This window comes from Tyto alba, unplaced genomic scaffold (genome assembly GCF_018691265.1).
Source record: "Tyto alba isolate M040663 unplaced genomic scaffold, T.alba_DEE_v4.0 Super-Scaffold_41, whole genome shotgun sequence".
Taxonomy (NCBI): Eukaryota; Metazoa; Chordata; class Aves; order Strigiformes; family Tytonidae; genus Tyto; species Tyto alba.
This window is the reverse complement of record NW_024881317.1, coordinates 9710476-9727034: the sequence shown is the minus strand read 5'-3', so window position 1 is coordinate 9727034 and position 16559 is coordinate 9710476. Positions and strand designations below refer to the sequence as shown.

The window sequence follows — 16559 nt, the reverse complement described above, 5'->3', positions numbered from 1 at the left end:
AGTGAATGAAGGATTTGTTTCATTCACTTCAACTGAAACACAGGGCGAGCCACTTACAAAGGAAACATTAAGTCCCATATGTGTCATTTAATGCACAGAATATTTAAAACTTTCCTTGTCTTCTTTCTGGGCAGCCCAGCACATTCACAAACTTGGATGGCTCTCACTCACCCACTAAGCTTTTCTATTTTGTCACGTGGAGTTGGCAAACCGTGCTTGATCAAACCAAATGATGACAGAAGAGAACCTGAAGACATGGAAGCTTTGGGCATCGCTTCTAAGCCCAGACTAGTGGGACAGCCAAGACGCAGATGGCGGACAGGCACAGCTTCCTTTTTTCCTGCTCCTAAGCATCTACTGCACTAATTCATCTGCTTGCAAACAGAATGGGGATGGAGGAAGCAGAACATTAATTTCCTCCATCCTACATGTAAAAAACCTACCAGCTGAACAGACTAAAGCTGAACAGACTAAAGCACAAATTCCTATGCTTGACACTGCCCAAGTTCAGAGGCCATCTCTGGTTGGCACTGTGACCTTCCTGCTATGAGAACAAACAGTCCACAAAAATGTGGGCAGATTTTTTTCTTTGGAACAATGGCGCAGGAACGGGATGGTGTGTATGGAAAGTCTTACATCTGAAACATGCTCTCCACTCTCTGCAATGCCAGTGGGACCACATAACTTTGCTGAAAAACAGGTATCACATGGTGATTTGGTAGTTGTCAGCAATGAGCTAAGTCTCTTCCAAGATTTCACACTTAAAATAGGAAAAGATGCCTTGCCAAAATTGGCTTCTTCTACAGTAAAACCAGACTGAAACTTGAAATACTCTATTCACATGAATCACACATATATATTCTATACATGGCAGTATGTTTCAAGAATCCATGTCCTGACAAAGAGGGGACAACCTCAGTGTTGAAGTTTCTATTTTCAAAAATCTGTTCCCTTCCATTGCAGGTGCAATAATCCTGGCACAGCTGCCTCCAGCCTCCACCCTTATAAGCAATAAAGTGGGGGGTGTGGGGGTATGTGTGTGTGGGTGGGTGGAAAATCCCATAAAATATTAAGAGTCAAGTTTCAGACAGTCCTTCAGAGACGTAAAAGGTTTCAGGACATCTCCTGTGTATATGGAAACTTTCTCTCCTCCCCATCCTGACTTCTTTGCTGTGTTTACTGGTTGCCTTCTTGACTTCACCCTACAGGTAGTTACATTTCATGGACATTCAATGAGAACAGCTGATGATGAACCACTTTTATCCTGGGATAAAAAGCACAGGCAGCTATTAACTCTCTCTATAAACACAAATTATACAACTCAGTCCCTACCTGCCCAGAGGCTAATGGTCTTACTAGGTCAGTCATCCTCTGCTAAGATGTTAAAATCTAAAATACTGAGATCTGGTTTTAATTCTCTGTACTCTGACTTCCTAAGCTGCTAGGCTGGACACGTTTCAGAGACAGATGGTTCTTTAGGGTTCATGTACTTAAAAGAGTTCACAGACAGAAGTAAAAAAAAAAATAAAGAAATCAAGTGCTGTCAGTTGAAACAGCCTTTTACATGCACAGTACCTTTCCAATGCATAAACCTCAGATAAATGTGCTCTTCAGAACCAAAGGCTAGAGAACAAAGTCCCAAAGGAGCTTTACTACAGCTCCTCATTTTGTCGACTGTCTCAGCAAGGACACACTTCTCTGAACAAAAGGGAATTTTACTTTTTTTCAAGGACTGTTAACAGCTCTGGAAAAGCATCCATATATATTTGGTGCAAAATTTTGAGCATCAATATTAAAACAGACTTTTTTACCTTTTATTTTTTTACTTTTTTTTTTTTTTTTAATAAATAAATGGGCTGACCCAATTTTTAACTGGATGAGAAGCTCCATGGTTTGCTCATCTAGTGCAGAAGTCATCCCATTAAATAAATGTTTTGATAATATATTACTTTTTAATTAGACATGAGTTTTACTGTTACTCATGATGACATTCGCGGCATATCAGAATTATAATTGCCAGAACTGAGTTTCCAGTCATGCCTCAAGTTAGTCTTTGAATTTCTTTGGAGAATTTTGCACATTAAGCCAAACAGGAGTCTCATCCAGCTCTTCTCCGTATCAGTTGGAGTCTCTCCTAAATCATTAATTGAAGTCAGAGTTCAAAACAGCGATCATGAATAAGAGCACATTTGCATTCACTGGCTGGCTGTGTGTATGAGAATTCCCTTTCTTCTAAGAAAGATCATGCAGAAATCAGAGTTGAAAAATTGACACAAAGTGTAAGGCAGTTCACAGCGCAAAAACTCCTGCACTCATTTTCAGGAAGAGTACCTGTTGTAGAGAGAAGTTATTCCAAAACGTCTCTTTCAGATGGTTATTTACTGTTTGTTGAGCATTTCCCATCTGTTTAGTGGTGTGGAAACCTTTACTTTGCTTCTCCACCACTCTCTGACAGTGCCCTCTTTTGAGTTTAATACTATTTCATTTTTACAGACAATTTGACTTTATGTACAGCATCTGGATTTTGTGGCTGTGACCACAAACTGTGCTTGGTAACAGAAAGCTTTGCAGTTGGACGGAAAAGTGCCCATGCTGAAACCATTGCAAGACAACATATTATTTGAAGGTTCTGTGAGACAGGTTCCCCAATCCAAATCTCTGCTTGTGTAACATGGAGTGGTGTTTCCATAACATTCATGAACCACATGTTGTCACACAATGGTCTTTTCTTCTAAGAAGGTACCTGCTCAACTGTGGTCAGTCACCATTTCCATCATAAAGTTCTACTTTTTTGTACTTATAAAATATGGCAATAAAATATCATGTCAAGATTAAACCTGGCATACAAGTTCTGTCCAGGAGTAACCTCAATTAATCTTTTTTCAGCTAGCAAGCAAATTGACTTATTCCTTGAAAATGAAAGCTGTAGAGGTTCTGGTTCTCATCATTTTCTTGCAGTCACAGGTCTGCCGTTTCAGTACCCCTTAACTACTCAGCTAAAACAGTTTGCAAGGACTCCTTCTGATCCTGAATGTCCCGAGGAGGCTTTGTGCCATGGATGAGATTATATATGCTGGCCCCTGCCTCGCCTTAGGTATAGAGAGGAGGCTGAAGGAAGACATAATAGCTGGATTACTATTTGCTATGCTGCTTGGAACTCAGAATTTAATATAATAAACTTGGGTGTTTCCCATTTGGCAATGCTGGCTGCAGGAACAGGGACCTCACAGCCTTGACAAGCATATCTTAGACACATCATGGAATCACTTGGAGTATTTCCAAGCAACCATACAGAGATATTTATATTCCTCATTCTACTCTTTTATGAACTTACGGAGAATTAGACCGGTAGAAATCAGTCTGGCAAAGTGTTCTGAAACACTATTTTAACAGTATGACAGCCTACCACAATACTTGCTCAGTCATTTTTTTGGAGAGTAAATGTAGCAGAGGTATTCTTTAAAAGCTGTTTTTCTTCACACTCAAATCTAAGTTCTGTCTGTTCTCTGTGTCATGAGAGAGTTCTTGTCTGCGACTGTTTAGAGGCTCTCGCTTGCATTAGAATTCCACTGTACTGTGTGTTAGTCAGCCCTTCATACAACTTCTAACTCTGAACCTACATCTGAACCCAACATCCATCAAGTTTCATCAGTGCATCCTAAGGGCAAAGAGGTCTTTTCTAATGGATCCTACTGTGGGATCTGATCTTCACCCATATTTGAAGTGATTTGTTTTCCCATCTGCAGATTTCCAAGAAGAAAGAGGGAAAATAAATTATTACTCTGGATATCTGCCCCATTCTGATTAATCATGCCCATGACGCATGTAAAGACTTCTTGGGAGCACTATTTGCTGCTATCATCAAGTCTCAGCTGCTGTCTTTTCTAGAGCATTTCAAATCGTACATACACTTCATGGTTCAGCTTTCCTGTTGTTACAATGTGTTAGCAATTAATGTACAATAAACAAGCAGACAATTGTTCCATTTCCAGGGAATAAAATCTCCAAGGATATAAAATGCAATAGAAACTATCCATCCTTACCCATATCCTGAGAGTTAAAAATAGAGCAAGCCATTAACTCCCCAAACACACTACATGGTTTAGGCCACAGTTAAACAGCCACTTCAATTTGGCATATGCTTTTACTGCTCCCGAAGCCCTGTCCTCTCCTTATCCTTAACTCTTCACTTCCCAGTTCTCCTTGGTGTTATCACAAGAGTTCAAGCAACCCTATGTAAGGTGGGCCAAAGAGCTGTCTCTACCAGAAACAAGGGGTTTTTGCTTAGCTTAGCTTTCAGCTGGGTCAGCCCCCTTAATGTGACTCATTGTAGTATCACATAAATGCCAAAGGAGGAGAGGGTGAGATGAGGTGAGGATTGCATAAGCTGGTGTGACTGCCAAAAAATGCTCATGCAACCATAGCCCCAGTCCCAGTCTTATTCCTGGGGGCAGAAATGTGAGAGGGAGCCTGCTTTCTCCACTGGCTTGTTCTCTGTCACTCCCCTTTGGCAATGGCAGCCTCCCAAGTCCTCAGGGTCTGGAGCAGCTTCTCTGGGTAGCAGGATTGCTAAGAGGTGCTGGGAAAACCCCAGCAGTGCAGTGCTAATGCTCAGTGCTTGCATCAGGACAAACAAATATGACCAAAGGACACTATCTGATGCAAGGCAAGTGAAGTTTCGCCTTTGTCACGATGCTGTCACTGTTTCCCCAGTTCAAGGGCTGAAGGAGGAGGTTATAGGGTTGAGAAAATGGACCCTGAGAAGATGAGGAAGAGAGTAAAATTAAAAATTATATAACATATCATTACACTTTCACCTGCAAATATCTTCTTTTCCCTAAGTAGATCCTGTGCTCAACAGTCAGAGGTCACTAAAAGATGAGGATTTTCCTGCTGCCTGCAGTGAATTCCACTCTAAGCAGGAAAAATGTCAAATGCAGCTGGCTGGCTTGTGGTTTGCATCTCTCTCAAGCTCTGCGTTGCCCTTTGTTCTGCATGAAACATAACTTTAGAAAGCCAAGAGAGAATTGGGGGCTGTCCAAATGGTTTGATAAACACCGACTTAGGCATTTGCCTACTTCACTTCTTTTAAAATGTCACTAAGGCACCAATTATTTCTGTTCACTGCAGTATTTTGTTTTATTCCTACCTGTTATAAAAGCTGCTACTCTCAATATGGATTGTGTTACAGAAAGGAAAGTGTAACTGGTCGAGCAGACTCTAGAATCACCTTGCTCCCATAGAGGTATCTCAAAGGAGCAAGAATGATGCTGCTGAAGTCCTGCTGCATGCAGTTTATAAGCAAACTGATGCTGGACTTAGAGTCCTTGTAGAAGACTGCCTCTCTTATTTAATGGTACCTCACAGGGTCAAGGAAATGCAAGCTGAATATAACAAATCTAGAATCTTCTGTTTATGTATATCCTCCACTGGCTGACAAAATTACTAGTATACTAACTAAATGTACTTCACTAGTCACATCTTTAAAACAAAACTACTCAAAAAGGACTGTATTATATATATTATTATGTCACTCGCTTTAAACTAATTTTAATAAAAAGCTAGAAAAATGCAGCAGACACCTTAAAAATCTGTTCTATAGTGATCTTATAAGAGATGATGTACATACAACTACATGTCTATGCTTGATTCAGAAGCAGAATGATGATTGTGTTTATGGTTTGTAAGATGTTCAGCTGGCCAAAAAATTGCACTGTACATGTAATCACAATCATTTCGTAAAGGAAAACTCACACGATGTGCCCTATGTAGTTAGGGCCAATTACGCACTGTTCTTACTTGCACTTGCTTGGAACAGCTGTAACTATACACACTCCCCAGTCTCTGAAAAGCACCTTTCTACATCCAGCCTGCCTTGGCACCTTAAAGAGTGTAGCTAAGCAGGTTACCCTGGCTCTAAGCAGGCTGATGCTTTCCTCCCACTGGGAAAATGTTCAGCTGTCCACGTACAGGAGATTTATGGGCCTTCTGTGTCAATCTGACAACTCCAAAAGACTCAGGCAGGGAAAAGATTTAGCCCTATAAATACTATTATTTGAACGTCTCTTTCCACTGGCTATAGATCAATTCAGTGTAAAAGAAAGGCACGTAGTTAAAACTGGAAAAAATACGGAGTTGGGTTTTCAGAAGTGCTCTGTGTTTGTCTAGTCCTACTCTAGTTTGAGCATGTTAAGCCCCATAGCCACGCACATTTAGAAGTCGAAACATGACTGTTGACTGAGGCTCTGGAGTAACTGTTTCTCGGAGGAAGATGGTACATACATTGAAATGCATTACATGATACATAATAAAAACAGAAGTTGTGATCTTTTGCAGGTCTCACGGTATGAAACTCAGCTGTTTTGCTCTGCACAGGTTCCCCTAACTGTTCGCTTGGTTTTGATCCATCTGGATTTTCACCACAGAATTTTGCTTTGAGTTTCCAATTTGAATACATGAAAGCTCTGCCAAAACCACATCACATTCAAACCACAGGAAATCATGAATTTGGCACTGTTTTGACATGGAAGCTGTAAACAGTGTACAGGTTCACTCAAAACTGGATCGCTGTCCTTTAGGTTATGAAACAGAGCAAAACTTCCAGCAAACCAGGTCAGAATTCTGAATTACTAAAGCAAGAAGAAATTATGTGACTTTTGCATGGATCAGTATTTTGTTATAAATACTTTCCCCTAGATTTTTTCCTTTAGCTATAAATATACTATGTGGAAGCGTAAAAAGAGAAACTGGGTTTCCTCCTTTCCAAGTTTGAGTTAAAACAAGATGTAGCTAATTCTCCTAGATCTAACATACACATACTCTATTAAAGACATGGGTAGTTTCCTATTGGCAGTCTTGACCATGAATAAATGTAAAAGTCAGAGATATACTGAAGATATAAATACGGTTTGGTTGTACATACAAAATGATAGGTAGTCAACTTACAGCTAATTTACACCACTGCTGCAGGAGCAAGTCTCCCGTTAAAAATCCACTAGATTTTCAGCTGCCAAACACTGGATTTTTTCCCCAGGATTCCCGTTAGCAAACCGCAAGGAACTTTTATGAAAATGGAAAAGTCTGAAGTATGATTTTTGTCTTCAAAATAAACACTGCCCTAAAGAAACACATATTTGTAAGGAAGTCACAAGTTCATTGAGGATGAAAGGAAAACAATCAAGATTTCCAGACCAAGCCTGAAAACAATCCAGATTCCAAACCTACCCAAACCAAAAGTTTGAAGGCAGAGCTACATAAAGGTGGCTTAACTGAAGTCAAACAAATAGGAAGCAAATGTAGTCACACAAAAGATTTACATTACTGCACTGTCTGCAAGAAAATGCAGTTTTATCTTGTTGAATTTCATTTTTAAAACAGACATTTTGAATATCAGAAAAACTCTGCAGGGATCCATAGCACACAGAACGATACATCAGACATATCTGACCTGTCATAGAGTTTTCAGATGTACATAGTTGCTCTCGCAGCTTTTCCACATCGTCTGGATGAACTTGTTCATACAAAGTGCTTCCAAACCATTCAGACTGTGGCTGGTTCAGCACGGGAGTCACAGAATCTGATACATAGATGACTCTTCCCGTCTCAGCTGCAACTACAAACAGGAATCCATCTGCAGCCTCCAGGATAAGATGTTTCAGTTCCTTCCAAATAAAGGGTTTGATTAGAATGCCAGCAAGAAAAGAGAATTAAATAACACACCTGTCACTGCCAAATAATATGTTTTTCTTGCAATCTTAGTAGCTGATCACAACCTAGGCAGAAATTCTCACTGTAGTATTGATACAACAACACAACCAGATTTGCAGCAAGCCATAAGTTGCTGATCTTAAGAAACAACACTGTTTTCCTTTATTGCCTTTCATCTGGCAACCTCAATGCACTTTAAGAAAAGTAAGTAGCTACAACTCACTGCATATTGTGTGATAGGCATCTAACATTAAAAAAAAAATTATTTAAGAGTACAGACAGAGGAAATGAACATCTATAACTCATATGGCAAACTCATCCCTTAATTAATCGTCCTGAATCATTTCATTGGAAAGAAACCAACAAGTCCTTCGGGTTTGTGTTTTTTTTTTTTTTTTTTTCTTTTTCTTTTTCACCTCAGGATGAGCCCTGCTTGTAAACGAAACAGTCAATGGATAAGAGGCAGAAAGTGTAGTGGGAACAGGGACAGGAATCCCCAGCCTCCCCTCCCAATAGGGAGCCCAAGCCACTACACAACAAGGTTGTATCACTTATATCACTTCTTGCTTTCCTTTTTCAGCCTGTGAATATCAAGCCTCAGAGATCCGCAGGGTCTGGAACACCACTCCCTCTGGCTTTTTCTTTACATGGTCCCCTGCTCATCATCCTGGGTAATTCTGTCCTGAGACACCCAACACATCCACCTGAGAAGCAGCACCCAGAGCCCTGATCCCACATGGGGACTGGAAGGGGGACCATAGGCCTTTAAAGCAAGGTATTTCTGTCCCTCACTTTCACTAGGTCCTCACTGGGTCTAGACACCCAATACCTTGAATTGCACACGCAAACAAGGGTGTTTGTGTGCATGATACAGAAATGCTACTTTTGCTTAGAAGTAGCTTGAAAACCTCCCATGGGAAAGGATAATAACTACCACTTTAATTCATGGGAGACAAGCTCCAACAGCCTTTGCTTGATGGCTCCAGTAACCACCAGAGCTTGTTAAGATACTGCATCTGGAACTCAAGACAGAGAGCTTTAGACAATCTGAGTTTCATTCCAGGTTAGACAGCTCAGCACAGCTGGTGCACAAGTGGCAGGTATTAGCTGCTAAGGTGATGATCATAATCTGGTAAATTCTATTAAAGAAATGGGCAACTCATCTGAAGAAACACTTAACAGACTGTCAACTTCTGACGCTTTATTTTAAAGAAAGCACATCAATTCTGAACCACCTACTAAATAAAAAACGTCACTGCATAGCTAGCTGTACTATACGGAGGAAAACAATACTTGTTTTGCACACATAATTAAGATGAAGATAAACTCTGTCATGATGAAAGGTTCAAAAAAACCCCAGAAGTTGCAATGAGAAGTGACTAGGGGGCCTTCCTACAACCAGTTGAAAGGCACAGTCCCTCCAGAAACATACTTCAGGAAAGCCAGAGTAAGTACAGATGTGAAGACTGAGAGGTCAGCAGCAGCTGCTGTTTCTCTAATAGAAAGAAGTATCGCCTCTAGCCATAACTTACATGTGTAAGTGCTTAAATCATTCAGACCACAAAAATGCACATTACACCCAAAGGACTTCAAAAACAATGAAGGAGGTAGGAATTTTCAGTGTGCTCAGTTAAACACAGTTTTCCTTCGAGCACTGGGTGCATCTTCCTTCTTCCATCAAAAATGTAACCAAGGAAGTACCTCAGCCAGTACAGATGGGATTCATCTCTGTCCAGTTCAACTGCCAGGAACTTAGGCATTAAGACTAAACAACGTTTTTAACCTTCCTCTAAACCCAGGAGGGAAAGGCAGGTCCTTTCAAATTAATTTTTACATATTTTAGAGAATCTTTGTTAGGATGGGAAGAACCCAGTTGTGGAGGTGAAAATTCCTTTCCAGGGATGAGAAGCAGCAAGTGATTTGCTTTTCAGATGGACAGATCTTAATGATGAGAATGTCCATTTTGCTGCTTCAGAGAGAAAGATTTGTCATATAGTTAAGTCCAAACAGTTACAAAAAATTGTCTGTATTCACACCTTGGATATGTAGCTTGCATCAGTTACTACACAACAGCGAAGGATCAAACTAACACTCTACTCCTCTCAGCATCTCCTCACATCTTTTAAGACCACAAACTTAGAAAACAGACACCTCAAAAAAATCTACCTGTTCTGTAAGAAATGAAGGCTTGTAAGCTCCATCAGTAGATTTGTTTCCAGTGCCCCTCATTGATTTCATGTGTGAAACGGCCATCCGAAGAATTGTCAACTTGTCAGGCTTACGAGCCAATGCGCTACAAGTGGGTACCATATCAGACAGTTCGGTGATGTATTGTGTCATCTTATTTCTCCTGCGTCTCTCAATTTCACTATGATTCTCCCTGAACATTTAAAGAAACATCAAATCAACAGAAAAACAGACATGATCAGTGTAAGAATTTCAACTGGAGGTAACGAATCACAATACTTCGCACTCGTTTTGCCGGTTTCACCCCAGGAGAGAAAAGTGCTTTACAAAGCTAAGCACTATTATCCCTCATAGAAAGAAAATTCAGGCCACAGAAGGATAACTATGTTTTGCCCATAGCTGTGAAAAGAACCCATATTTCTAGCTATTGGCTTGTGGCCTTAATCTTTTAACTAGTTTAATCTCCTTTGGTTTAAGGATAAAAAATTAAATAAGGATATGAGGAACTGACAACTACCAACTCCAGAAAAACTCCCAAATTTGCTGTGATGCATCTCACAGCTTCCTAAAGGTGTTGGATCTGCTTATAAAAGGTCTCTTTCAGAGGAAACCTCTCACTATCAGTAGGATCAGGTCAGCAGTAAGTGTCAGCACTGACTTACAAAAAAGCCCACTCAATGACAACACAGACCTCCAGTCCTGTAATGCTGTGTGGAACATCCCATATCCCTGTAGGGAGACACTACATGCCTACAGGATCAGACTGCAGGCTGAGGCCATATATAGTGTAACAGTACATTAAAAAAAACACCAACCACTCAGCCAGTAAATAAATAAAATGAGTACAAAAGACAGCAAGTAAACATCTGGCTTGTCAGACATAGATCAGAATTTATGTTCAAGAACAATCTAGCACAGCAGGGAAATAACAATGGCAGTACTTGATGCTGCCCCACTTTAAGCTGAGCTCCAATGTTCTCATCCTTTATAGCAAACATATGATTGAAGTGGTGAGTCAAATTTGAGAATTCTCAAAATGGAGAGTCACCAAAGTCTTTCAGAACTGAAGATCTGAGTTTACCCATACTGTAAATCACCATTGCTTGAAAATTATTAAGGAATTACACCAGTATATACATCTGAAATGGTCCAAATGGACCTGCAATACATCAGTACCTAGCACTTATTTTTCCCATACTGTACCTGTCAGGTGGCAGCTAAATACAAGTACACAACAGGTACATGATGCTTCGGGTGTCAAAGCAGCATCTTCCACTGATTTCAATGAGTTGTGCATGGCATTTTCTTGTGGGATCGCTGGCTGATCCAACAAGATGTGAAAGGTGATCACTTGGAGAATCCACCAGCATTGACCGATATGATAACACAACATTAAAAGAAATTGCAACATTCTTTGAAGCTGACTGTTACGAAGACTGATCATGAAAGCAGAAGCTGGGCTTGGCACAATTTTTGTCTATGTTTAATAATGGAGGCTTTTCTTAAAAGTCAGGAAAGAATCCAAGTTGTAGTATGTTGCTTCCTGAAACAGAGGAATGCATGGGCTTGCCCTGATTTACAATGTGACATCTGCCACTGCACATATAGGTGTCATATGCATGAGGCATTGCCTCCAGAAACACTACTTGTTAAGGCTACATGCAGAGTTATTATTCCTACTGATGTCTATGCTTACTATCTGATACTCAGGAAATCCAGCTATGGTTCCCTGCAATGATAGCCCATGGTCATCCAGTAAATTACAGCCAGTCCCTTGGTTAAGGTCACTACTTAACTATCTATTACATGTAATAGTGAATCTTTCAATTTCAAATAACTGATAAACAGCTTCTGGGTGGGTCTGCACAAATGTAGGAGAGAACAGTGCCTTGGGGAGCTGGATCGTATACACATACACAAGCAAATCAGCTTGTATGATAGTGCACATGTACATACGAGCACATGTGTGTACATGTCAGCATATACATGCAAATATGGACAAGGGGAAGAAAAATGCATTTTTACATGATGAAAGCCTGCTCTAACTTCAGCATTTTCACAGAAATGGTGAACAAGAAAAGAGAGAGTCACAAACAACACACATAACCAACATATATTTTACATTTATAAATATATATTATGTTGTCTGCCACTAAAATATTTTAGTACTCCTAGACATTGACAACAACCATTATAAAGACTAAATAGAGATTTCAAAACTTTCTGAGAAGAAAGAGAAGAATATCCAATAGTCCATTTCATTTATGATCATAAAAGCTAAAAAGTAACAGTATGTTAATGAACTGACCATGAAAACATTCTAGCAAACAAAACCGTGAAACTTCCCTGAAATTAGTTCAAATTTAAACCCTTAAAGGAAAAAGAGGGGCTGTGCTCCTCTTCCAAAAGTGTCTGTCCTGCCTTGGCATTCATAAACATGTATACAGAATAGTGTCCTAATTCTGTCATTTCTAACTTTGTTTCTATATGGAAATTTTGGAGGGATGTTAAATTTTGGGAGACTGCAGAAGCTGATCCAAACCCACTTAGGTCCAGTGTTAGTATTTCTGATTTAAAACATTTCTTGATCAGCTAACCCCTGTGACTTTTGATCACTCAGAATGGCCTCATATAAAATAAAAATGGGGGCAAACCATATTAGATTTTCCTTTTTCCTACCTGGCTAGACTTTCTGTGCCAGCAGTTGATCATTGTCCCACCTAGAAACAAAATAACCAGCTCTCTAAGCTATGGCACACCTACTGAGATTTTTTGGACACGAACATCCCCCTCTTTTCTCTCAGCAGAAGAGCTCTACAGAACACGCCTACCTTGCAAACTTTTCCTTATCACCAGAGATTTGATCACCATCATACCTAGAAACAAAAAAAAGTCAGTAAATCCACAAGGGTTATGCACTGCATGATAGTCAACACGCAGCACAAAGCAAAGAGGTTCACAACTGCAAACTATTACAAATAACAGCAAGAAAAATGAGGGCATGAGAATGATAAAGCAAAGAAAATGTAGAATCTGATGAAACTTCCAAGCCATGCCGATTCAAAAGCTTCATCTGTATATTTAAAAAAGTTGGAGACACATTTCAGTGGATTTATGCAAACACTTTGACATACACTTATTGCTTGGGAAACTTAACAACCAGCACCACTACAGAAACCACTGAGCTTTTATCGACAGCAGCGCATGAAGTATTCATTGCTGTGTTGGAAGTGAAAGAGCTGTATCTTTTCCAGACTGCAACCACAACTCACTCTATTCAGCAGAGGGCACTGATGGTCTACAGATAACATGGGAGGGCACCCGCTTAAGCGCAAGGCATTATATAGACACCTTCAGAAAAAAGCTCTAGTAGGTACAGACACTCTACCATCTGTTGGGAAGACTGGCAAAAGTCAGTCAGGCAGATGAAACTGCTGGATAAATAGAAGTGAAATTAAAACTGGCTTAAATCCCTAGGAGTAAATAGGTACCTCATTCCTACCCAAATCAACAGAAGTTAGATGTATGTGCGGTGTACTGGCAGCAACTTGCATGGTGGAAATCCAAATCAACGGGACTTTTTCCCCATCAGGTTAAAACTTCATTGTTTCTGAAGCACTGTCCCAGAGACAGGCAGCAATGTGACATTTCATTAAAAAATGACATGCTGCTCCTCCTTCCCCTTTCCTAAAAACATACTAAAAATTTGAAATTAGATTTTGCTACATTAGTTACAAAAAGATGCTTTTGTTTGAAAAAGATCTTACTTTTGGAGAAACCAAACTGTGTGTTCCAAAACAGAAAATGTAGTTTTTCAAAAATAAAAAAATAAGTCTAATGGCTTTTCTAGAAGTGGAGAGTATTACTGCTCAAGAATAGTCAAGGGAGATTTTGTATTAGAATTATGCCTTTCCAAAATTATGTAATTTATTACAACAGACAGCCTATGAAGGTCCCATGTATTAGCTAACAAAGTAATACAGCATAATTAAACATATTTACTTTTCTAAAAAACTAATAAACTTTTTCTTCTTTTCAAATGAATTAAACGAATTTTAAGTACCCCAACTGTGTAAGTTCCTCTATGAGGTTTCATGTTTTCCCTCCTCACTAAGACTCATTCAAACAGTGAAGACAAAGCTTAAGCAAAACTTGCGTTGTATTTCTTTCTATGTCATGTTTAACACCAGCACCCTCAAAACACTCAAGTGAAAACACCACTTTATTCCACTTGACTCTGACCACAGAACAGACTAAGCCCAAAAAATTTTGAACAAAAAGACAGTGAAGAATGGCCACATGCCAATATGTGAAAAGTACATGCAACGCCTCCACGTGACGATGAGATGCCATGCAGAGGTACCTGAGCTGGCCTGGAAGTCCCTGAGAAGCAAGGTGTGTTAACTCACGTGGAGTACCGTACTAACACCACTACCTCCTGTGCTGCCACTAGCTTGGGGCTTGTCTACTCATCCTGTCTGGTTGGCTGAGCTAAAGATACTATTACCTCCAACTACTGTTTTCTCCCTTCCAGTCTCCCCGATGACCTCTCTGCGTGCATGTTTCTTCAAGCACTTCAGTCAAAACCAGCTGCTTTAGCTAAAACATTTAAACAGCAGTTCATTGCTAACCAAATAATTTTGACTGAGACAAGCTAGGAGTCAATCACATGAGCAACTTGGAGAAGGCAAAAGTCCTAAAAGGAAGGCACAGCTAGAAGAGAATGTATGAACATGTCCCTGGACGTCTCTGCACTGCTTTTCTGTACTCTCTAAAAGCAGAACACTCTGGGGTTTTTACAGCATCTAAGATCTAAATATCAGATTTTGATCTGACATCTAAAATCAACTGAGTCTAAGCACAGCATACCTCTTCAATAAAAATAGCAGAACTATTGGCTCTCTCCACCACCAAACTTTGAAAAGCTGAAGCCAGGAAGAGACCAGTGCACGTGCACCAGTGTGCCTAGAAACCCTGACATTTAACAGGCACAAATCAGGTCACATTCATCACAAATCTTGCTCCCCTAACACTATCTTCTAGCAGACATTATGACTAGCCCTCAGATCACAAGTTTTAACACCAGAGAATGGAATATCCCTTCTGTAAACGACATCAGCTAAACAGAGGTGCTGCCTGGTCTTGACCAGTAGGTCATGATATGGTGTTACAACACGTCTTCAGCATATTTATCTTTCAGACTGATTGGAAGATCTTTTTAAAATCCTATGCTGACAGCTGTGTTTTAACATGACTGCTGCTTACAATTTGGATAATCAGCACTTATCTGTAGGCCTCAAAGTATCTACCCCTCGCTGCAGCTGCTTGGTTTCTAATGAAAAAATGCAAACAGTGTGACCAGAAAAAAAGGAAAAGTGAAAAAATGGCAATGATGCTTTAATGTTTGTTTTTATTTCTAGACTAGAATATTCCATGTTAATTAACATTTTTTTTGGCAATTTTTACTAAACAGTTACACCTAATAGTACATAATGAGCTTTAATCTTAAAAAAACAATCCACACCTCTAGGATCTGTCATATTGTCTTAACAAGCACTTAACATCTGAAATAAATTCAACACAAAGTTCATTTTCAGTGGCAAAAAGACAACTTCAGCAACGTCTAACCAAAGTTCATCTACAGCAGTTGAAATAACAACCTAAAAATCATAAATTTTCTATTTGACATAGCTGCAGAGCAAAATTATGACACACACACTATCAGCTTTGCAAGCCAATAACTACATTAGGCAGATTTCTGCCAGGATGCCTAATTTGCAGAGGAAGCCGATAAAAACAGTAACCAGAATTTAGGTCAAATTGTTGGCAAGTTCTTCAGCCATATTCATATTGACTTTAAAACATCCGTAGTGAGACGGCTGTCTTTCTGCACTGAAAGAAGTCAGTGATTTGCCAACTCTTTGTAAATGCTCACCTTGAAAATTTGCTGGGACCCTCCCCATCTTCATCATCGAAGTCCATTCTGTAAAGGCAAGAATTCCAAATCAGTAAACATGATGCTGGCAATGGTAACATGAACATTCAAGCCAGTGGTTCTCAACCTTGTTTGATTTATTTTTTGACCAGAGCTGTTAATGACTGTAGATTCCAGTCTTGCTCATATTCTCCAGACCCCCTAAAAGTAGCTCACCAGATGCCACGAATACAAAGAATACAAGTTTTTTTAAAAAATAAAGTAATAAATCACTGTTCTTCTCCACAGAAATCTTCACTGTTAAAATTAACAAATAAAATGAAATATTAAACAAATGCAGTTCTTGTGAGATGGTCAGAAGTAATATCTCTTAGGCCTGATAGAATTTTACAGAAATCAGTGGGGACTCTGTTAGAGGACTAAAATTAAGGATAAAGAAAATAAAGTTCTAAAGCTGTACACATAATAAACAGCAGGCCAGCAGACCAGCCCTAGTCTAAAGAAAGCATGTTAGAGGTAGAGCAGAATTAACTCCCAGCCTCCCTGCTAAGAGGATTATCTACATCACTGCTATTGATTGTAACTGTGGTATATTCTTTAGACTTGCCCTATATTACCAATCATTTCACACAAATTGCCAGTCAGTCTGCAGAAAGCAAATACTTTGTGGCATTCATGTGGTCATTACTAAAATGATCTATGGATCTACTGTGTACCTAACTTACCTGGT

General features: G+C 39.6%; 1 protein-coding gene across 3 annotated transcripts in view; it reads right to left on the bottom strand.

Annotated features, from left to right (window-relative positions):
• The window catches only part of ARNT2 (aryl hydrocarbon receptor nuclear translocator 2), a 105659-nt gene that overhangs the window by 58471 nt on the left and 30629 nt on the right, over positions 1-16559 (bottom strand). For 2 of the 3 annotated variants that reach the window (XM_042804110.1, XM_032982993.2), the window contains exons 3-6: positions 15830-15877; positions 12726-12770; positions 9874-10087; positions 7448-7661 (exon numbers count right to left, since the gene is read on the bottom strand). In XM_042804110.1, the coding sequence (XP_042660044.1) occupies positions 7448-7661; positions 9874-10087; positions 12726-12770; positions 15830-15877 (521 nt within the window). The remainder of the gene's footprint in view (positions 1-7447; positions 7662-9873; positions 10088-12725; positions 12771-15829; positions 15878-16559) is intronic. The other variant, XM_042804111.1, reaches the window with a different exon arrangement.